The sequence below is a fragment of the Canis lupus genome, chromosome 33, assembly GCF_003254725.2.
Source record: "Canis lupus dingo isolate Sandy chromosome 33, ASM325472v2, whole genome shotgun sequence".
Lineage (NCBI taxonomy): Eukaryota > Metazoa > Chordata > Mammalia > Carnivora > Canidae > Canis > Canis lupus.
Genome location: NC_064275.1, coordinates 13,218,552 through 13,243,143, shown reverse-complemented (window position 1 = coordinate 13,243,143; position 24,592 = coordinate 13,218,552). Strand labels below are relative to the sequence as shown.

The window sequence follows — 24,592 nt, the reverse complement described above, 5'->3', positions numbered from 1 at the left end:
TAGCAACAGCAGGAACAAAGGGGGGGAAGATCCCCAGAGGAAGAAGGAACCATGGTCGGTCTAAATGGAGAGAACCGAATACGTGGAAGAGATGTTACCTCTGTTTTACCCCCAGCCATCCCCATCCCTTCCCACATCCTGGCTCCTCTCTTCCCCTCATTCCATATTTTCCCACCAGAGTCTCCCACTGGCTGAACCCAGCTGGAAATCAAGGGGACACAGGCACCCAGCCACCAGAGATACGAACCATCAAAACAGACTCTGGAATAGCACATCTGAAAAAAGAAGACCTTTTTGGGGGAAACTTTAATTCCCAGTTTTTATAATCTCTTCTATGATTTCAAACATTTTATTATTAGAAATAATTTTCAAAAGTCTCCAGGAGTTAAGAGTCCATATTTCCACATAAAACAAACAACTTGGGAATAGCTATGGATTTGGTGACTCTTAGAAGATGCCATCACATCACTCTTAGATATGAGCAAATTCTATATTGAGAAGCTATTTCAAAAGGCAGGGATTCTGGAACCAGACTGTCTGGGACTGCAGGCTGGCTCTTCCTGTGATTATGCTCATTTTCTATAAAGCTTTCTGTGCCTTAGTTTCCCCATCTATAAAGCATGGATGTTAACAGTATTTCTCTTAGGAATACTAGGAGGTTCAATGAGCTGCACATGTATAGCACTTGAAATAGTGCTAGTAGAGAACAGGAATAAATGTATTCTGACAACCACCCCTCGGAGGCCTTGTGCCATACAGAATCAACATTAGCAAATAGCAGTAACAGTACTCGTCCTATGGATATCATTAGTAGCACGTCATGGCCCTGGTACGCTAAGTATTTTAATTTTTCCATTCTAGGGTTGAACGGTTCTGTAATTGGGAAAAAAACATATACAACAAAATTAGATGCAGGAGATCTTAAATCAGTTATCTTTCAAGAAGCTACTCTCATTAAACATATAGTTAAGCTCAGTTCTACTACTGGGTACAAACATCTACTTTCATCTACTTTTGAGAGAATCTATCAATTAACTTTGTGAAACTTATTAAAGTGCATACAAGCTACATTCTGTTCACATGCATGGACATGCATACAGATTAGCACAGTGGACACAGAGAAACATAAATCAGAGTGAACTGAAGTGAATAAAACCACATTGTGGGAAGCACAGAATTAATGTCTGTTATTAATTAGTCAAGTTGCCCTTAATAGAGGGTTGGTTATTAATCAAGCCTCGAAACAAAATATGCCTTAGCAAATGACAATTTATTCTTCTATTGTTATTTTAAATTGAACAATAACCTTCTTTAAAAGTGAGGACGTAATACGTCTGCAGGACACCTTCTGGATGGAATTCCCATGGCTGTATTCAAAGAAGTCAGAATGTTAATGTTTTAAATCAAAGGCCTGGCATAAATATTTGATATTTATTATCTATTCCCTCAGGCACTATATATATATTTTTATAACTATAACTCAGAGGGGCACAAAATTGATCCTGTTCACCTTTGTATTCTCCTCCAAGGATATCGTAGTACCTTTCAAAAAGAAAGCATTCCACACATAATTGTTTTGTATTGAACGGTTCATTAATTCTGAGGTAACTGAGGATTCTAAAATGCATTCTGATTCATATCAGAGTTATCTTACAAATCTATTAAAAAAACAAAAACAAACAAACCCAGAATAATGCTAATTAGGACCAGCATTCACACTTCCTTACTTATGGTTCCCCAGATCAACAGTGAAAACTAATCACCGATAATTTAGCTTTACTTCTGATAACTGACACCTAACTGAAGTTCCTCACTGTTTTGTGTAGTCAGAATGGCCTGACAGTGACGTGTCGGAAGAAATGGTAACTCACCCCTAAAAGAAAAATGAAAACCAAGGACGCTGAAACTGAGGTTCTACAGGATGCACATATTGGACAGATGTATAAAAAATTATCCTCAAAAATGATTACAAAGAAAACTTTCAATAGGAACGTTGAAGGGGTGAGATGAAATGTGCAGTGGAGGGATTATTTCTTATGTTCCTGAGTTCAAGGAGACTACCATTTTCAGTTTAGGTAAGATCACAACATAGGCTCAGGGTTTGTTATTGGGGACTACAGAGACATAATAAATCTGTGCTAAGCAAGCTTTTATCTCTTTGAATCAAAGACATTTTAAAATGTATTTCTTTCTACAAATGTTAAGGTATCGATTCATTTCTTTAATGTGTTCTGCTATAAAAGACTTAGTGAAATGACCAGTGAAAAATAATTAATCATGTGTACTAGATAAGAATAATAGCACAGAAGTAGATGACCTTTAACTGGTACAAAGAAATGGATAAGTTGTTCCAAAATGTACCATATTATTTCACTCTTAATTATCTTTTGTCTTTCATTGTCTATTATAAAGGATCCAGCTAGATTAAAAACAAGGCAGTGCGAAAAAAGATCGACCGACACTAATCAAGAAGTTTCAATTTCAAAATCTCTGCCTTTTAGTACAAAATAAATGTTTTGCAGCCAAGGTACATTTATAGTCATTTTGTACTGGCTTATTATCTGCCAAAACAGTGTAGACATAACCCTAGGATGGCACTTAGCAGTGCTTTCCAAGATGTTTGCTTCTCCCATAATTAAATAAAACCAGAATGTTTTTGCCATAAACATACACTGGCTGATGGTTTCAGAGAATAAAGAATAGCAATGACGCTAGGAAAATTTAATTTTCTTTATTATAAAAGATAACTGGTCATAGAACAGTGAGTGGTCTAAGCATCTCTCAACATATTAAGCATATTAAGCAGTTTTTTATTTGGTTTACAGAAACATAGCCAGGTGAAAAGGTGGATTAAGTGTGTCTCTTTACTATTTCTTCAGAAATTATACCATTTCTCAAGACTCCAGATGGGGTGGGGTGACCTTTGTTCCATAGGCCATTTACTAAAGTTTCCCCTAGAAGTGTTTAAGGAAGTCACTAGGAGAATTCCTGTATTTCAGTTCCTCCAAAAATAAGCTGAAGCGTTTGGGAATGAGATGGTAAGTTTTAGGACAGGAGTTTCATAAATATGACTCATATCTCTGCATAAAAAGTTACAGAAAGAAATACACCACTTTCAAAGAAAAGATCCCCTCGATTGTAAGTATTAGGATTCAGTTATAGGGAGTATAGGGAGGGGCCGGGGGAAGAGCTGTCCCCTGAGATTCTGGGCATCAGGGGGTTCCAACAGGATGGAGGGTACTACTGAGCATCAACACTATGTCAGGACAGAGAGAAGATGAAAAGAAGTCACTTCGATCAAACACCACCTATAACTGGCAGTGGTGGGGAATGTTAATGTGCCTGGAGGGATGGCATTTCCTAATTTTTTCAATGTGGTATATAATGTCTATAATTTCTTTACAGATTTTATTTATTTATTCATGAGAGACACACAGAGAGAGGCAGAGACACAGACAGAGGAAGAAGCAGGCTCCCAGCAAGGAGCCCAATATGGGACTCAATCCCAGGACCCCAGGATCATATCCTGAGCCAAAGGCAGACGTTCAACCGCCGAGCCACCCAGGCATCCCTATAATCTCTGTAATTTTATTATAATTCAGCTTTTCTTAAAATGAGCCAACATTTTCCCTAAGACCTAATTTTTACAGACACTAGAAAATAAATTCACCTTTACCTATGTCTTTGGTTTTAATTAGAAGTGGTTTTTCCAAGTTTTAATGCAAGAAAAACCATGGAGTCAGGCCTCTGAAAATGTCAATATCCTCTTTTAATAAATAGGGTTCAAGACAACTTTACCAATTCCCTTGGAACCACCATATCTACAATCTTGACTTTTTTTTTTTTTTACACACGATGAGTAAGTCTATCTGTAGAGACCAAGCACCTGTTCTTCAACCTGACCTTAATATATTACTAGTTTCATAAATTGAGATAAAGCAAAATAGAATACTGACCACAGACCAAATGCAGCAATCCTATGTGACTATTTTCTACCTTTCTTTCTTCTGTGCTCTGAGAACACGAGCCTCTGCTTTCCAAACTTGACGATTTACCTTGACAACTGCCCTTACTTACTGACTCTTTCAGTAGTGGATTTCTTGAGTTGTCCCTACCCTCAGCATCTTTCATGTCTTTTCTGCTAATAGGGCTCTTTGTTCACAAACATCCAGGCTTCCAGAAGCAGTGCTCTGGGCTGCCATTCTTCTTCCATCATTCAGGTTCAGAGCTGGGGTCATCTCCAGCTCCCCTTTCCCTTTGCCTCTCACATTGACCCAATCATGGATCCAACTACATCCCCCACAACCTCCCTGGTGTCTGTCTTTACCTCCTGTTCCCACTGCCAGCCCACCCCTTCCCAATCCTGGCTCTTGTCTTCTTACACCTAGCTGTCCTCAGAAGTTCTCTACTCCATTCTATACACAGCTGCCAGGGAAGTCTGCCTTCTGCTTGCCTTTACCCCAAATCGTCACTATCTTCAAGCACAAGTTTTCTTGCTTCACACTGAACAGTCTCCCAATCTGACCATGGCCACACTCCACCTTCCATACATCTCCTACACACACAGCCCCTACTCCTGCCTGTCTGATTTAGTTGGTGTCATCCACCCATCTTTATCCCTTTATCCCTCTGCTGTACCTCTCCCATCTCTCCATGTAATCATGCAGGTCACAATCTGCACTGTATACGGGAGCTTAGGTACAAAAGAGGTAGAGGCACAAAGTTAAGTGGATACTGGCAGTGACTGCTGGCCTCAGAAGGGAAAGGCTCTGACCAATTGTTCTCATGTAAGAAGGCTGGACCAGTGTCTCCAGATTCTACAAATCTTCATGAGAAGTCAGACATACATATGTATTTGAAATCTCTACTTTTAAAATATTAACCACTAAATTCAAATGTAAAATGCGATACAGGTCAACAAATTGTGGGCTGAAAAAAACATCTCTACAAGTTAAATGTGGCCCCAAAGGCTGCTAGTTTCAACCCCTGGATTCTAATACTCCTTCCTCAAGAACCAACTTTGTGCTCTGTCTCTGGGCTCGGTTTCCACAACACTTTTGCTATTATTAATTCCTCTCTTTCTGGGCTTCACACATTCACTTTGTGTATCATTCATCACTCAAGTAGAGCTTTGTCATTTCACTGCACAGTTCCCCGTGAAACCATTTGCACATTTATTTCTCAACCCTTAAATTTTTATATCTTATCTCTCTGCAACTGGAGAATAAGTTCTTGGAGGACAGGAGTCGTACACCATAATTTCCTCACAATATCTTCCAAAGTATATTCACAAACAGGCACTTACTTATTTAAGGGTGTAAGATGTATCTTGGCAGTTTCAAAAGTACAGACACTTTTTAAAAAGGAAATATCAGCTCCATTTCTTTGACAGTAGTCTTGAAAAATCTGTCATCTTATTCAGCCATACACATATGTGTAGGAGTAAGCTGTCTTCCATAGAGCCTTCTATAATACGCAAAGTCCTATAACAAGCAACTTGCAGAGTCTTTCACATTCATCTAAATCAAGGTGACAGAGTAGCCCAGTGTGGACGAGTCCGGGCTGTGGAGACAGACTGCCCGGTTTCTATGGAGGCTCTAACTTCCTGTCCACTTGACCTTGGGCAAGTCACAAAACCTCTCTGCCCTTTGGTTTCCTAATGTGTCAGAGGAATGATGATGGTACCTATCTCGGAAGACAGGTGTGAATATTCAATGAGTACATATAAAGTACTAGGAAAAGTGCCTACCACATAGCAGGTAATAAAGTCGTTATCTTAGGTGAGATAATACAACTTACCATCTGCTATTAAAATTTAGAATCTATTTTAAAGAACACATAAAACTATTTCAGAAAAACAGAAGAAAACAAAGACTGCTATTTTGAGGCATACGTTCCGGTCTCTAGCGGTGCTCTAAAACACCAAATCTGCACCTGGAGGTGCACCTGATCTTAGAAGTTCACAGCTCATCGCATCACAATAAACATTATTTGTACATCCGTATGCAGGTTAACTTCAGCAGCTTCACTGTTACTGGCATGGAATAGGTCCTCAACAATTATTGTTGGGATAAATGAATCAACTGCGCATCTTATTATACATACTAAGCAATTTTGATACCAGGGATCTTCAAGTGTACAATTTTACTAAAACGCACAGGTAAGGATGTCTCTGTGTGTCCTCCAACTATATAGCAACTATAATATACAATGACCTCCAGGGGGATGGTTTGCTATTCTTTGTATGACCTGACCTAATTAATTTCAAAATGAAATGCATTATAGTACCTGCACAGATTAAGCAACTGATTAACTGAACACTACGAACCTCATGGAGGTCCAAACATTAAGGACTGTATTTTCTTCTCAATTCCCTGACCTAGCAGCACTATGCCAATTCCCTTCCTAACTGGAGTAGATTCCTAAAAAATACCTGGAACACATCCCAGAATTTTCAGGTCACTTTCAGCTATTAAAAATCCACCCAGTTTAAAATGCCAATCAAATGCCTGAAACAGGGCCTTCCCCGGGGCATCTCCTGGCTACAGGGTCTCAGGAAATAGAAGGGGTCCTTACAATGCCAAGACTGAGTGCAGGCCAATCCAAGTCTCTTTGTGTCTGCTGCCAACTTCCTCCAATTTTCTTTCTGCCTGCCCAAGTGGGTGTAGGGCACAACAGTAAGTGCAGGCCCAAAATGTTTCTTGCTTTTCACCAGCAAGACATTTCATGCAAGCAACAGCTCCTGTATCTTTGGGAGGTCTCCTTATTCAGCCCTCCTCCCGTGTCAGCCCCTGGAAGGGAGGTGGGGTAGGGCGAGGGGTTCGTTCCTGGGCTGGTTGCTGGCCCTTCCCTTCACAATGCCTGAAGTTTCTGCGGTAGAGGACAGCAGAAACATGGTGGAGGCAAAACCACCTGCCCATGGTTAGGTCTGTCTTTTTTTTTTTTTTTTTCCAATCTGTTCCTGCTAACTCTATGTAAGGCTGAACAGACCTTGTCAGGGGATGCCAAGGGCAGGGATGGTATACAAAATATTAAAGACGTAAGGGTGCCAACTGATCAGAAGGGATGCAGTCCAGGGGCTGGAACTGGGTCTTGCAGGCCCCTTGCTGTGTCCTCTAGTTGCTGAAAGGATCAGGAGAGCCCAGGGATGCCACAGCAAGGGGGTTTGGGTCACAGTTTTTATTACTAACAATGGTAGCATTTTAGTACTAGGACAGCTGTACTGGTGGAAACATCACTCTTACTCATGGGAGCTCATCAGTGTCCTGAGCAAAGCTGTCTCTGTTGCATACTTCCTGATGTCAGAGACTGTCCCAGGCCTGCTCTCTGCCAAGCCCTCCCCCCATGACTGTCTCATGGCTTCTTGCCCGATGATACTGAACTGCTTTTATTTGTGCACTTCACCTGTGAAAACTAATGCATCTTTACAATGCCAAACCGGAAAGTACAGCAGGCCATTCCAGACCTCTCCATGTAGCCAATGTCCTCCAGTTCTCTCCTTCCCTCGTCAGTCAGGTGAAGGGCACAGCAGTTAAGTCCATGTCTAAAACATTTCTTGTTTCACCAAAGAATGAGAAGATAGATACCTCTTGCAGATAGCCCTCCATCTTTAACAAAGGTTATCTTAGAGCTGCCTTCACTTTGCTTGACAGGGGGTAGGGATGAAGAGTGGAAAGCACTTCCTTCCTTTCCTCTTTGGGATAGGGAGAAAGGCCAAAATATTCCGGATGACTGGATAATCTTTGAGAGCCCCTATCCCACTGATGAATTGGGAGTTAGGATGGCAACAAAAGGAGAAACCCCGAAGTGGTATATGGGATAGTAGGTGGATTAGACCATCTCTTTATAAATCTCAAGAGAAGGATCTGGCCCAAACTGAAGGTGGCTTCCTGGTGGATTTCCCTTTGATGTTTGTGAATTTAAAGCTGTTCTTTCATATTTCAGACAATAGCACCAATTCCAAGCAACAGGAAAAATCCTCCTCCATATCCTGTTATACTTGTTTAAAGAGGCACCCGAAATAATTAAATATTATGTTCAGTTCAAGAAAAATGAATATCAAATACACATGGAATAAAAAAAAATTGAGGAAGCATATTTCTACTGGTGATTATTTGGAGATGCTGATTAATCCATTGTGCACATATTTATGTTTAATTAGAAACTGGGAAGGATTTAGAATGTTATTCTAAAACACAGTCTATTAGCATTATGGCATCATATTCATGTAGTGCAAATAATAATGTGAGATTTTCTTGGTAAATTATTTTTTAGCAACCCTGTTTTATCAAAAGCATATATTTTTACTCAGATGTTAAAAGAAACCAAGTCTGAGTATAAGCTGATTTGCTATAATTGGAATAGGCTTATTGCAGTCATTTTACCCCTTTAAAATTATGATACCAGCATTCAAACATCTGTTAAACCATAGCATCTGTTTCATATTTGGGATGCATCCCTACAAATTAGAAGAATGTTCTTTTTAATGAGCTCTGATTTAATAGGGAATCCTTTTTTTACATATATATAACTGTTATACCAAAGAAAGAAAATGAAAAAAAAAAAAAAAATCCTCTCTCTAGCGCCCTCCACAGCAAAGTACCTCAAAGGTCCATACATTTCTAATATAAAACTGTTCGATAAAGATATATTAATATGAGTTAGCTTGTTTTACAATTTAGTGTTGTTATGAACATATATAAGCGTGCACATGTGTGTGCAGGTGTGCATGCATATATGCAGGTGTGTGCACACACACAAACAGGGAAATGAAGAGAGCCATACGTTCGTGTTATTCAAGAAAAATAGTCACTTCTTTCAGATACATTGTCTTGACAATGTATGGGGTCTTAAAAATACTAAATTCATGACCTCATTATTTCTCTGTTTACTAAGATTTGTTTGCCCAAGGCACACTTGTTGACAGATCTTTACCATTTCAGTTCTATCTCAAGTAGTACTTTGCCACTGACTCATTCAGTTCTTTTTAAAATGATTCTCTTTTTAAAATGATGCTCTCTTTTTAAAATAACAGTTAAGGCCTATGTTGAGGCACATCGACTTTGGAAGTTTTCTAGTCATTTTTAGCCCTCTATCTGGGTCTGATTTTGTCTTATAAGAAGCATGTCAGCTTAATGTCAGACAACAAAGGGTTCATTTGTTCCACTGTTTATATATTTTACTATTTCAGGCCTGTGTATTTCTCTATTTCTAATGTGGATCTGGCTAGACTTAAAAAACTTAATTTAAACATATTTAAAACTCCTAGATTTATGATATTAAGCTACCATAAAATTTAGAAAATGATAGGTTGTCCCATTAAATTTAATAAACTACAAAAGGCTTTATAAAAAGAATCCTATCACTCACAAAAAATCTCAGAAGGAACTCATTGGAAGGAAGCCAGAAAAATGAGAGAAAAGAAAAAAATTCAATATAAGAGATATTGGTCACCCACTTTGTGCCTCCTAATTTGTCTCACCCAAAGAGAAAACTGCTATTATTGTGTCCTAGTGCTAAAGACATTTCTTTCACAGAAGAAAGGCAGAGCAGTCACAGGTAGGCAGAGAAAACCAAGGTCCCTGCCAACCCTAGCAACAACTGCTTCTGGCACCTTTCTCGCCAACCCACCCCCACCAAGCAAGGGCTCTCATATGAAAGTACATTTTCTACTTTGCCAAAGGAACAGCAGTATTTTATACCCATGTCATATCAAGTGCACAACTGATAGGTGTTACAAAACTAGATTTTAAGACATTTAGAGTTCTTCACACACACATACAAAAACCAAAACCAAAACAAAAAACCCAACAAGTTAAACCATCAACCACCTGGTTTAAAAGTAGTGTCTTCTAGGAATTTACAGATGCTATAAGAGAACCCGAGAAGAGAAAAATGACTCCGGGCGTTCTTCTAGGTTTAGGCTGGACTTAGCTTACCAATCTAAGACAAAAACTGACCTTATTTTACAATACTACCTGTGAAAAAAGATTTTGCCATTTCCCTGAGTGCCCTTTTCCAGGGCTTACTGACTTTTCGTAGCAAAACTCCTTTCTTCCTAAATTAAAGGCTAACCCTCTCATGGTTGAAAATTAGATACAACAACACACTTTCTGATCACGGGTGAGATGGCACAGTTTAACTGTTATGGTGAACTTTTTTGTGGTTTCCACCTCTTCAGATCTTATCTCTACATATTGTTAGAAACTTGCCTCTGCCAGTTGAAAGAGTGCAGACTTCCCACAGCGTTTCACAGGTTCAGCACCACCCAACTGCGAAGTGTTTGAAGAAATCTATATGGAAAACAATTCAGATAAAGAGTATTAATTATGTTAACAGAATCTTTGCTTCCTATTTATATGCACTCAGGAACTTTCTTTAATTTTGAGAACATCATTGCTCCTAAGTACTAAGTAACTTCAAATATGTCATATTTGGGATAATTTTTGGAACTGATTTTAGTAAACCACCTCAAATATTGTAACAAAAACCAGGTGTGGCTTGGATAGCGGTTTAATGACAAGAGTATTATCTTGTATACTCCAAGCTTTGAATTTAACTCCACAACCTTAACACAAGATATGCATTTCCAGTTATATATAAACACCAATTCATGGGCTGGCCAAACACAAGAGATTTAGAGTCCTTTTGTATGTACTAAAAGCAGCAAGTTGGGTTTTATTATTTTTTTTAAAGGAATATATTTGGGATCTCTAAAATATTTAGGGAACATAACACTGTCAGTCAACAAATACTTTTTTTGAGAATCCAATATAAATGTACTAGGGTAATATGGCAGGAGCTGGAGAAGCTAAGGGTTTTATAAAGAACACTGGCCCTGGCTTAGAGAGAATGCTCTAAAGCATACACAAAGATTGACAATCGAGACCACAAATCTAAAATAAGCCTTACAGTTAAGGCCTATGTTGAGGCACATCGGCATATACAGCATTACACTGACTGCACGCTCTTCTGCAAATGTGGTCAAACAGCAGCTGGGCCCTGATAGCAATGAACTCCATTGTCCTTTTTCATTTTTAGGTGAAAACTTCATTTTCAATTTCTAGCCTCACTCAGTAAAAAAAGCTGAGGACACACATTCTTAAGGATCTTTACAAAGTATTCTTTTCCTGGAGAAGGTCTGTCATCATTAGAGCAGCTAGCTATGGTGTAAGCTTTTCATTGTCTTCGCGATTCTGAATTCTTTCTCAATTTAAGACAGGTAGCTCTCAGTTTAGGAGGCAGCTCTGTCTGGCGACTGCATCCTTACAGGTGACCCCAACTCCCACAGGGAATTCTGAGATGCTGGCAGCGCCAGGAGAGACTGGGTGCTTGCTGCTAACAGGATTTTCCTTAGAATCCCTGCTGAATAAGAGGCCTTTGTAGAAGCAAATATTTAATAAGCTACCTGGGCCATTTAGAAGGGTGTAGCTTACAGAACTTTTAAGCACTTTTTCATCATAGGTGCCATCATTCTCAACAGTTCTTTGCTATTCATCCCAATCACTTCTCCTTTAGAAAATTAACTAAATGGGGCTCAATCTTCCTGAAGTCTGGAACATTTTCTTCTCGCTAAATTTTCTCTGATATGTTCCATATCTACTTTTTCTAGAAGTTGAATTTAATTACCTTATCATTAAACCAAGAGAAATGAACAATGACTTTAGGGAATGAAGTACTGAGCACAGATGTCTTTTTTCTTTTCTTTTTTTTTTTTTTAAGATTCTATTTATTTATTCAGGAGAGACAGAGAGAGGCAGACACGAAGGCAGAGGGAGAAGCAGGTTCCTTGTGGGGAGCCTGATGGCAGACTCAATCCCAGGACCTCGGGATCATGACCTGAGCCAAAGGTGGGATGCTCAACCACTAAGCCACCCAGGTGTCCCCAGATGTCAGTGTCTTAAACCAAGGTTGTATAAAAAGAACGAACATGACCTTTGTGTCAGACAGACATGCCTTCATTACTTTTTGCTGTGTTGACTTTAGGAAATAATCAAGATTTTGTGTCTCATTTAGCTCATCTTCAAAATAGAAACAGTAATACCTGCCCCATATTACTGCTGTGAAGATTAGATTTTATGTTAATGAAGAGTCTGGCACAGTGCTGAGCTCATATTAAGCTCTCAATAAATGGTGCAATTATTAACAAGAATTTATCATTAGTAACACAAACATAAACTCTTTTAGTAGAGTTCTAAAAATTACTTACATACTGAAATTGGAATGGAATTAAAAATTGCAATGTTGGAGGATAATTATGACATTCCATAATCTGTAGAATATTAAATCTGTCATATAATCACATGATACTCTCAAGAATCACTGGTAGCGCTGCTCTAAGCCACGATGGGGTGCATGGGGTGTGGATCTGGTTCTTCCACTGGTTCTCTCTGCTGTCGCTTTTGTTGCTGTAGGTTTACGCTCCTTGACAGTAGGTATGTTTGTTCATTACTACGCATCCTGTGCATGGCCAACTATGGGGCTCAGTGACGAATGTGGGACTGCACCATCTGACACCTGAATTCATGCATAGAGGTCTGAGTTGAGGCTTGAGCATGGTTCTTTACCTGCTCAAAAGGAACCACCACCTGTGTCTAGTAAGACTAGTTCCCTCATCACCCAGGGGAGGAGTTTTACCTATCTGTAGGTATAAGGAAGATTTCCAAAGGAGCTTGTGTGGGGTAGGGTCAATGTGTTTTAGTAGCCCAACATTTCCTGAATTGCCTTACCAATGCAATTTTCCTGGAAGGACTGTGGTGATTTCTTGGGAACATTCGATGTGGCTGACCATTTTTTTTGAGAAACTCTTCTATGGGCTTCCATGGCTAAAGGATCCTTGTTTTCCTCCGACCCACCGCACCCGCCACTCCTTGTTCTCTTTTCTTTGGCGTGCCCTTAAATGTTTCTCCTCAAGGTTTTGTCTTAGGACCTTCTCCTTTTTTATTTGTACATTCTCTCTGATAAATCTGATCACTCCTGATGGCTTCATTAGAGCTTGTACAATACCAATTTATTATATCACTGCTCGTTCCCATTTTTTTTTTTTCCTATTTAAGAGACTTACACAGCCTTTCAAGTAAGAACAATACCGTTAGTGTGATATTCAATGTCTGGTCAGCTGGTGGAGGGATGTGTGCATTACGTTACACTTCCGGGTAGGGAACATTTGTGGCCCATACTGCATAGTACATTCTTGGCTTTGTTTTTTATTTTCCTCAAATTGGATGTCACTTGCCAATCTGTTAACTCTACCATAGTCTCTCCTTTGCCTTGTATGTACTGTTCGATAAACAGAGTGGGTGGAATAGGATGTGAAGTACAACAAAAATGCTAAGAAAAATGATCACCCTGGATGTTAAAGTGATAATTTTATAGCCGCCTGAGGTAGGGGAGCCACATCAAGGAAGGAGGTAGTAAAGATCAAAAGCAAATTAGGTAATAGTGGAAGTCTTTTGTAATTATGAGGGGAATCATAAAACATGCAGCCTGGGAGGAAATGACTGATAATTACTGAACAAATAATAAAAATTAAAAAAAAAAAGTGAACAGTATGGGATGATTGGTCTTTCTTACCTTAAAAGAAATATTAATGCGTCTAATAAAACACATAATACTTTCACACTGATTAGCTGCAGTGTGAGTATACAGCTTTTGTCGAGTGTAATATTCTGCAATATATTGAACAGTTCATCATGAAAATGAATGCTTTAAATTTGTACCTATTGCTTATATCCAATTGTGGCAATGCCTTAAATTTGGTGAGATTATAGCTGTATTTATATTGGCATAGTAAATACTTTCTAAGGGAAGTTTTAATGTCCAAATTTATTGTTCCAAATCATCCAGATTAGTTCTCTGTCTTCAACAAAAATATGTAATGTTTCAATGCAAAGATCTATTTTAGGTGTAAGAGTTAGCCGTGCCAACAGAAAGAGTATGTGAACCGGTCATGGATTTCAGACTTGTTAAATAATAGAAGACAATAGCTCCCTTCTGGCATTACATGTGGTCATTAGTCTTTAGTAAATGAGATCTAAAATGTGATGGGTGTGTCACTCTACCTGTAAACAACAAAAGATGCAGAGAGGAAACTCATTCTGACCAATGTAATGGATCAGAGCCTGGAAACAGAGTGATGGCTCTTCAGATGGGCCAAGTTGCATTTAGATGAATTGTGATTATCAGTAAGGAGTGGAGACAGACAGAAATGGGAGGGACAAGGGCCTGGGACAGGCTATGCACTCTATATTGCTTCCTAGATCTTGCAAAGCAGATATATTTTTTCCCTTTAAACATAAACTTTCATGGGGAATCTACAAACAAAATGTTCTTTATTCACTTTTAATAGTTCCAAGTTGGTTAACTTCGAAACTCAGACTTGGTTAAGAAAAAGAAACATCTTTCTTAGCTTGCAAGGCAGGGCACCAGGGCTTGGTATGAAAGAAAAAACAACTTCGACTTACAGAAATGCCCGGGGCTTATGATTTCTTAAAACAGGTATTTCTAGGATAGCTATTTTACACAATAAATGACTCATTGCCAGGAGAAAATCTAGCTAATCTCTTCCCTAGAGTTATGAATGTTTGTAAATCAAATTAGCAGGAATGGTCCCTAAGAATTTGCATGTCTGACCTTAAAATAATATTATAAAGCTAACCATTTTTAAATAGTAAATTGTCTCCTAAATCACAGAAACATTCACTTTTCTCTAAGCATACATTAATAGGACTGAAATCCTTCTGAAAAGAGAGGAGTATAAGTTGGCTGAGACTAGTGTTCATCCTCCTTTTCACTTCATCCCTTCCCTATGAGGCCCCAGAGATACTAGGAAGTGCCTTAACAAAGACGAGTTAATAATTCACGGTAACAATTATAAACTACAGAAAAGTGGCCTCAAACTGTGATTTCCTAATAGGAAACTTTGTTAGAAATGCAAATACCCAGGCCCCGTGCCAGGCTCAGTAAATCAGAAACCCTGGGAGTGAGGTCCAGCAATCTGTGTTTGAACAAGCCTTTGAGGGGACTCCAGTGCATTTTCGAGTTTGAGAACCTCTGCTGTAGACTTATTAAAACAAGAATTTCAAGAGTCTTTGTGTTTTCTCAAAGGTGATGGGTGTTCTATGGAATAATGATAACAGCTTTAGGGATATGATTATAGTTAGTAATTACAGCCTATTCTATTTCTATTGCAATACATGTGTGCATAGCAGATTTCAGTATGTAATTTTATTAGTTCATCCAGTTAGCTCTTGTTTGCCTTTGAGTAAACCAGAGTCAAATGACAACACGGTCAGATCCTAAGATGGCAGAGATTGAAACTTAGGGTTCTCTCTTGGGCCAGCTAAGACAAGTGACTAGAGAAGTTATATATCCTTAGAGAATCGTGTACTTCTCTTATATAATCACATGTAACAGTTATAATTAATAACTGCAGAGGCCACTTTTAGGCAAACAGGCTTTAAGCGATGGACTGTAGAAAGGGCCCACAGCAACTACTTGGCTGAATATAGACTGGCCCTTGGGGGTACCCAACCTCAAGATATCCATAGGCCCTAACTGACCAATGAGCTACTTACATCTAGGCACAGTGTACCTGTAATCTCCTCAAATAGGGAGAATTCCGTATGTCCCCATACCTCCTCACCTTCCCTCTTTAAAAAAAAACAAAACAGACAATAGAATACTACTCAGCCATCAGAAAAAAAATGAAATCTTGCCATTTGCAATGATGTGGATGGAACTAGAGGGTACTATGCTAAGTGAAATAAGTTAAACAGAGAAAGATAATTATCATATGATCTCACTCGTATGTGGAATTTAAGAAACAAAACAGAAGATCATAGAGGAAGAGAGAAAAAATAAGATGAAACCAGAGAGAGAGACAATCATATGAGACTCTTTTAACTACAGGAAACAAACTGAGGGTTGCTGGAAGGGAAGTGGGTGGGCAGATGGGGTAACTGGGTGATGGGCATTAAGGAGGGCATGTGATGTAACAAGTACTGGGTTAACACTGACCTCTACCTCTGAAACTAATATTATATGTTAATTAAGTGAATTTAAATTTTAAAATTTTATTTTTTTTTTAATTTAAAAATAAAAATAAAAAAAGCCCAAACCAAAAAAACAGCCCCTGCCCCCTGCCTCTCTTGCCATCTATTTCTTAAACTTCTATCCCCTTTGTTCTGCCTCAGGTGAATTCTTGTCACCGCCCATGCCACCAGCTTTTACTAAATCATTGTCCCACATCTGGGGGCCCCTATCCAATGGGGAGAAACACCATAATAACCAAGTATGTAATTATTTGATTTGCTTAGGAATGAAAAGGGCTCATATTATCAATCTATGCAAAATATAACTAGGAGAAACCATATACTGAGTTGATAGTGGAAATTACATTTGATTCTAAGGCAAACACTCTATTTTGGTTTTTCCACCACACATGCCTTCCTCTGTTATGAGGTCTTGAAACAGCTCTAATAATTTTCAGATTATCAATTTTTTAAAGCTCTCTCAAATCCTATATATGTCTCATGATAAAACTCCAAAACCCTCAGAAGACCAGTGCTACCGAGCAGAGGAGTGAAATCTGCAAACATTACCCTGCACAAGTCTCAAGTGAGAAAAGGTTCTTTTCTTTCCTAGAAAAAAAACCTCTCATACTTTAAGGAGTGAGCATACTGAGCAGCAAGGAAGCATTAATCTGTTTAAGAGAGGCTCAGATCTCATTCTCTAGAATCACAGGACAGCCACTGTTACATCATCAAACTGGTCCCTCAGAGCTGCCCAGGCTTCAGGACCTCTTCATAAATATGGTAATAATATCATTTAAATAACAATCACGCTCTGAATGGAGATAACTATTGGAAACACCAGCTGTGATATCCCATACTGACATTTGAAATGAAGCTGGATACTCTTGGTAGTTAATATAGATCAGGTGTGTTAAAGATGAGCCACTACCTTTCTAATATTCCTGCTACAGAGTGGAGAATTTAATCAAACAGAATATATGGCAAATACATTGTTTTGAGGAAAATAAAGTATTTCTAAAAAGTTTCATGCAGCTGGCTCAGGTATCAAGATTAAAAACCAACTTAGTCAACATACCAAAATTCTTCTTTTACTCTTAAAAAAATTGCTAGTATCAAATAAATGAAAGTCACCAACTGGAAGAAAGCAAGGAAGTATTAAAACAATTCCCCAGACTGGAAAGAACAGTCTGCTTATCATAATGACAAATTATAATAAAATCTTAATTTATTCAGATTCATCAAGCAAATTGTTCTTCATAAATGGTGGTAGTTTTGTTACCAGTTTTATAGAATAGCCCTCAGCAACTAAAGCAAACCCTGTAGCAGAGAACCCTAAAAGATAAGCAGGGCAATTGGTGGTATAAAGTCACAGTGGTTGACACAAGTGTCCTGAGAAGCAGCAGTATTTCTTTTTTTAATGTAAAACCTGAAAGTAATTTTTCCTCATTTCCAAAGTAAGATGCTGGGTTTTCTCCTGCCAAAAGGATATCATTTTACATTTCATTTATGCAGCACTCTTTATTCAAATGAATCAAAATGATTCAATACATCAATATTAAACAGAATAGTCCTGCCTGTCATTTTCTCTCAACCCTTTAAAAAACTGCTTAGTTTATAATATGTATTTTTGGTTGGAATTACTGAAAAAGGAAGAAGGGGAAAGACTTAAAGCAGACACCAACTTTATATTCATGACCCGTATACATTTCATTATTTGTCATACAGTGCTCATTAGAAATGAGCAGCATATGGCTTAGGCCAGGGATTTTGTGGCAAAAATCAAGCATATCAAATGTGCGTCTTTGCACCAACTAAGTAAGCACTCTCTAGTGTGTGCTCTCTCTCTGGCTGACAAACCAAAGAAATCTGAGATCCTGCAAGAATTGACCTGATCTAAGCCTGGGATTAAACACTAATAAAAATGCTGGCGAAAGCTACATCACATTGAAAGCTAAGTACTGATGATTTAACAGGTTGTATTCACTGCAGCCACTTTGAGTTATTCATAAATCACAGCATCTAATTTCACTATTGGAAACATTTAATAAATTGGAATCCTATGGCCTTCATGTGGACAGCAGTTTTTTCAAAGCTTCTAAAATAAATTAAAAACAAGGTAAAATGAAACAAATGAATTACTGGAAAGTGCCTATTCTAAATGAACTCCTTAATGAATGCTTATAAAATGAATACAAAATATGGGGCCGATCTGACTATGATTATAGCAAAGGCAGCAAAAAGCATTAACTATTCCCTTATGCGCATTATTTTCGTAATGGCAAGAGGCATGCCTAAAGTTCACTGTATGTTATTAAAACTCTATTCTGATATTTCCTGAGCTCAGTAAGTTTCTGAGCCCAATAATCATTAAAAAAAAAAAAAAGAATACCTCTGCAAACTGAAACAAGGCTGATGCTTGACACTGTTTTGAAGGAGTCTCAGGGTGGGATGTACTTGAAGATATCTGAAAGGAAACAAGTAATTTTTAATGCACAAGGACGTTTTCCCATATCAGACTAACAGATTCCGCCAAATATTTCCACTGTAGACAATGATAAAAATTACGACATGAATCATCACCCTTAATGCCTTTTAGAAGAACAGTGTAAATGATTAGGGAAGACAAAGGCCATTCTTCTAAAAACAGATGACTGGAAGAACAAAACACCAAGTTTGGCTCATTTGCCATGTCTCTTCTAGGGTATCAGGTATGCTGCAAACAGCCACTGAGGAGACTTGAGATGAACTGCTTTATTTCGATATATTTTTTAAAATATTATTAAAAGCTGGAAGCTGCAAGAAAAGTGAGCTACTCTCTCTTTCCTACACCACTCCCTACAAGCTGTTCTCTGCTTCCAGGCAGCTGGGAAACAGTGCTGGAGAAGCATATGGATATGGCTCAGGGTATCTGGGACTGAATCTTAGCTTACTACTCACTAGCTACCTGACCTTGGGCAGCTCAGCTAATCTTTCTGAGGCCTATTTTTCCCAACTATAAATTGATGATAATGATGAAGAGAATAATCTCCATTTTACAGGATTATGGTGAAAAGAAAAGCTACAGAATACACTGCCTGGCGTAGCACCAGAACTCAATAAATTATTCACTGCATAAAAATAGCATTTCTTTTGTAACACCATGCATGCATTCTCTCTCTCTTTCTCTCTCTCTCTCTCTCTCACTATCATTCTTCAGGTATCTGACAGTGGATAGAGGGTTCTCCACCATACCACAGTTGGTTCAACTAGGGTTTTCATTTCCCCTTGGCCATTATGGCAGCCTCATTAAAAGTTTGCTCTGATGGCCCCATGGAAGTACTTTTCAAAGATCTTTTGAGAACAAGGTCAGTTATTAATTTTGGTTCTGAAGCGAAAAAGACTTCTATCCAGCTACAAAATAGTGGAAAAGCGAGCCACAAGAGCAAAGCCTGGGCATTACGAATTCAGCCCATTCCCAGTCCCATAAAAGTATTTTTCTTCAATTAACTATGCTCACCAACTCCATCAAAGGGTACTTACTAAGCAACAGATGCACCTTAATCATAACTCTTCAATCAGAGGAGTCATTTTTTTCACCTTAATTAAATTAAGCTGGTTAGAAAAACCATGGAGGCAGTCAGTGATACAGTATCAAAGTAATGTTTAGGGATGAGAAAGAATTAGTAAAGAGACTGATGGAATTATTGACTTTATTCACTGCTGAAACCATTAAGAAAACTTTAATGCCACTATAATTAGACATATAAGCATCTTTAGAATAAATATCAGTAAAAGGAAAAAAAAGATACAGATCCTATTTAACAAGCTAGATATAAACAGACCATTGTGAATGAATAAAATTTAACCATGTGTTTTAAAGACATTTGAAGGTAAAATTATATTCTTCTTGGTCAGACCATGAAACCTATTATTTCAAAGGAGCAGCATGTATAAGTGTGACATATTGCAAATATGAATCCACAAGAATTTTCCTGAGGAACGAGGTGGGTTTTACTTCAGATAGCATTTTTTATTCCTATGACTCCTCTCTAAAAGTTAAAGAAAATAACCAGTTTATGTAAGGGGAATTGCCTATCCTATATTTTCCTTTGAGGATTAAATAAGACAATGAATGAAGAGAACCACTGGCATCAACCATCTAGATTTTTTTTTTAAATTCACAAGTTTCTAAACAAAAAGATTTACTTATAAATTAATATTGGGTTAAACAGATACTCAGTTAATCACATGAATAGGGATCTCCTGATGAAATATCAGATTAGGGATGGGGATCATTTATATAAAAGCACAGTTAGGGGATATCTCTTTGGAATCTTAGGTGTGCTATAGAACCCACATAAATGTACATATGCCAATACACCCAAAATTTCACATGGAATTTTAGGGTTTTCATTAGATCTTTAGAGGTTCAAGGATCACTGGTTGAGCATATCTGCTTTCAAAGTTGGGACCAACATTATTTAATACCTCTGTATCTGTAACCACTGTTCAAAATTTGAGTGCAGAGTAAATCCTCTGTGACATTAAATTCTTAAGGAAACAATATACAAAACAATTGTATTCACAAGCATATCTCACACAGGCAGAAAGGAAAGTGATAGATAAAGAATATGTGAGCAAATATGTATTATGACGTTCTCATGATATCAGCAAAGCATTTACACATTATAAACAATGTCTTAAAAGGAATGGCCTCTGCATTTGTGAAGAGTAGTTTTGCCAATGAACTGCTGAGACCAACAAGAAAGGCTACTAGAGAGGAAAAAAAAAATCTGAAAATAAAAATATGCTCTCTTTGTACAAAGCCTAACACAATGGCAAATTTAGGAAGGATGACAGTGCAAAAGAAGGACTAGTAAAAGAATTAAAATGATCAAGACATGACCGCCTGGGTTACGGTTTTAAAAAAAATTAATCAATGATGGCTCCATATTGAGTTCTAGGGTAAATGAAGATATCTTGAGAAGCAGTCTTAACCTTATGGACTTGATGTTAAGGATAACATGCTTTCCTACATCATCTCTGAAGCAATGTTAGAAACATATCGAGTCAAGCAGGTTTGACACAAAATAGAAGACTTTGAAAAATGCCAAATGCACACTAATATTCAATTAAGAGCAAAGTGTATTAAAAAAAAAGGGGGATCCCTGGGTGGCGCAGCGGTTTAGCGCCTGCCTTTGGCCCAGGGCATGATCCTGGAGACCCGGGATCGAATCCCACATCAGGCTCCCGGTGCATGGAGCCTGCTTCTCTCTCTGCCTGTGTCTCTGCCTCTCTGCCTCTCTCTCTCTCTCTGTGTGACTATCATAAATAAATAAAAATTTAAAAAAAAAAAAAAAAAAAAAAGGAATGCAATGTATAGCCAATACCCATGAGTTGATTCCATCTTCTGATTTAACGCCTGATAAATTAACAGCTAATAAATGACTAAGTTCTAACAGTAATTCAATTGTATTCCTAACTTTACTACCCGTGAACAAAAATTAGTGATGCAGTTTAAATGTAACAATATTTACTATGACTTAATAACAGGCTTCTATAAATATAGTTATTCTTTAATTAAGAGACTGTGGAGTTCCAAAATACCTTTTCCAAAATTTGATTCTATCTTCCCATTTATGGTTAAGTGAGCTAAGGAGAATTCTTCATTGCTTTAAGTTACTGCCATCAGCCTAAATTTAAACTCACATTACAATCTCATTAAATATAAATTGTAATATATTACCTCAGCAAACTGAAATAATGGGGACTTCTGACGTAATTCAGGAGATTCCGAAACATCCTGCCTACAAGTGCCAGAGGATATCTGAAATGAAGAAAGATGGTATGAGGCACACGGATAGTTTCTGGAAGACAAGAGATGACAAATGCCACCTCAAACATTCCTTTTTCTTTTTTCTTTTTTAAGTTTTATTTATTGATGAGAGACACAAGAAAAAGGCAGAGACATAGGCAAAGGGAGAAGCAGGCTCCCTGCAGGAAGCCTGATGCAGGACTTGATCCCAGGACTCTGGGATCACAACCTGGGCCAAAGGCAGATGCTCAACCACTGAGCTACCCAGGTGTCCCTCAAACATTCCTATCTGAGGAGAGAACAGTTTTCATTTCCTTACTTGAGGCAAACTATGACAAAAGAGTAGTTATAGTTCACAAAGTTACACAAAGTGTCATCCAACAGTTAAATTATTGAATAAAAAGCAGGAGATGGACAAAACAATGCATTTTACAAAAGTTAAGATCAATTGAAGAGAAATTTCTACAATGATGGCCATCTGATCTTTTGGCTTTCTACCACTTGCAAAATTTAGCTACTTCTTTCATTTCTATTTCCCCAGTATTTTATATTATCCAACTACATGAAAACACAAATGGGATCTGATAATATAAACCTTTGGGAAAACAAAACTAAATTCAAATTCTTGTTTTCTAGGTATTCATGTGTTTATACACAAATCCTAATCATAGAAAAGTTAGTATTTACCTAAGAATAATTTCTTTTATAACATGTTTTCTTTTGCACTATTCACTATGTTGGTAAACATTTAGTGCTCTACACTCTTCCTTTGAGATCTTCATTATTAACAACAGTTATAGAAATACCACTGGATTAAAAGAAATTCTTGCTATTAATTAATCAAGTACTGTTGTCAGGACACACACTTCCTTTTCTTATCTCATTGCTAAAACTGACCTCTATCTGCATTTGGGTGACATAATCACTTAGGAAGCCAACTATAATTCAAAAGTTGTGAGAGTCACAGAATATTGAGAGGATATTGTTATTCCTCTGATCTGACCCTTCTACAGATGAAGGAACTTAAATGACACCTCCCCTCCCTAACTAACATCCAATAATCCCCTTATTCTTATTTATCACCACTAGACATAAACATTTGTTTCTTGTCTGTCTTCTTCCAGTAGCTCTGTTTAATAAAAAGGGCTCAACACTGCCTGCTCACAATGTCAACGAGCATTTTTTAAATAAACTAAAATAAAGTTGACATGTCTTCTAAATCCTCTCCCCCTTTTCTAAATGACAAGGTTAGAAAGTCTGAAGGAAAAAGTTATCTTTTACTATAGAGGAAAAACAAGTTAAAAATAGTTCTGCCCTTTTTTTTTTTTTTTAAAGATTTTACTTATTTATTCATGAGAGACATAGAGAGAGAGAGGCATGGATACAGGCAGAGGGAGAAGCAGGAAAAGGGAGGAGCAGGCTCCCTGCAGAGGGAGCCTGATGCAGGACTCGATCCCAGGACCCCAGGGTCACGCCCTGGGTTGAAAGCAGACACTCAACCATTGAGCCACCCAGGTGTCTCTAAAAATAGTTTTATTTTTTTTTATTTTTTATTTATTTATGATAGTCACAGAGAGAGAGAGAGAGAGAGAGGCAGAGACACAGGCAGAGGGAGAAGCCGGCTCCATGCACCGGGAGCCCGACGTGGGATTCGATCCCGGATCTCCAGGATCGCGCCCTGGACCAAAGGCAGGTGCCAAACCACTGCGCCACCCAGGGATCCCTCTAAAAATAGTTTTAAATAACATGTTTCTGACAATAAAATAGTCCAAGTTCACTGTTGCAAATCTGGAAAAAATATAAAAACCAAAATACAGAAGAAAGTCATCTATGATGCTATCTGCAAGAGATAAGCACTGCTAATACATACATACATACATACATATATATATATTCTCCCAGTCGTGTAAGATAATTTTTCATCAAAAATGAGACACTGCACCATAGTTAAAGAATGTTTTTTTTAAAACAATACATGATTTTTCCTGTGTTATTAAAACTTTTCCAATGTAATTTTAATAGTTGCATATGATTATGTTAGGTGTTTGAAGCCTATGGAAACAGCTGACAGTCACCCAGATTTTGTTCCTAAAAACGGAGCTTCTCACTGAACCCCTTTGTTAGATAGTGAAGATGTGTTTCTCTAACACTGTCATGGGTCAATGGGCAGGAACCAGCATTTGAAATCTTAATTGTCACCTTTGTATTTGAAAGAGTAATGGCCACCTTCTTCCAGTGACAATCTGTCTGTCACCTGACTGTATGTCAAATGGACCAATGGTGTTTTTATTTGCTTCCCAAGAATTTGAAGCCAAGGAGACACAAAATGCACTAAAGAGAAGGCCAATGAATTCTGAAATTACTAGCCACAAAGAAGTCCTTCATTGAAGGAATACTTGAACAAAATATAGCTTTATTTAAGAATGATGAAGAAAAATCAATACTGTTCTTGGTTTACAAAGAAAATCTTTATGTTTAGCTCCTAGATATCTTGGTAAATAATCAAAATTTTATTCAAAATCAGGCCTAGGATTAAATTAATTTTTATAAAATGTCTTAAAATTCAGTAACACAGGTTATACATGTGACATAATCTATACAAGATAGCTGGAATCAAGTATATTTGGGGTAGCTATACTGCATGAAGTCTATATATTCTTCATGAATATGGTATTTCATGATAGGTATTTTATGATATATGAGAAAGTTACCATTTATAAGGCGATGAGTTACCCTAGGAGTTCATATGAATGGTAAGAAGTCA

General features: G+C 37.8%; 1 protein-coding gene across 13 annotated transcripts in view; it reads right to left on the bottom strand.

Annotated features, from left to right (window-relative positions):
- The window catches only part of BBX (BBX high mobility group box domain containing), a 270,128-nt gene that overhangs the window by 43,336 nt on the left and 202,200 nt on the right, over positions 1-24,592 (bottom strand). For 10 of the 13 annotated variants that reach the window (XM_025478388.3, XM_025478404.3, XM_049105525.1 and 7 more), the window contains 3 exons: positions 21,760-21,840; positions 18,424-18,498; positions 10,212-10,292 (listed from right to left, as the gene is read on the bottom strand). In XM_025478388.3, coding sequence (XP_025334173.1) covers positions 10,212-10,292; positions 18,424-18,498; positions 21,760-21,840 — 237 coding nt within the window. The remainder of the gene's footprint in view (positions 1-10,211; positions 10,293-18,423; positions 18,499-21,759; positions 21,841-24,592) is intronic. The other 3 variants (XM_025478424.3, XM_035710065.2, XM_049105523.1) reach the window with 1 other exon arrangement.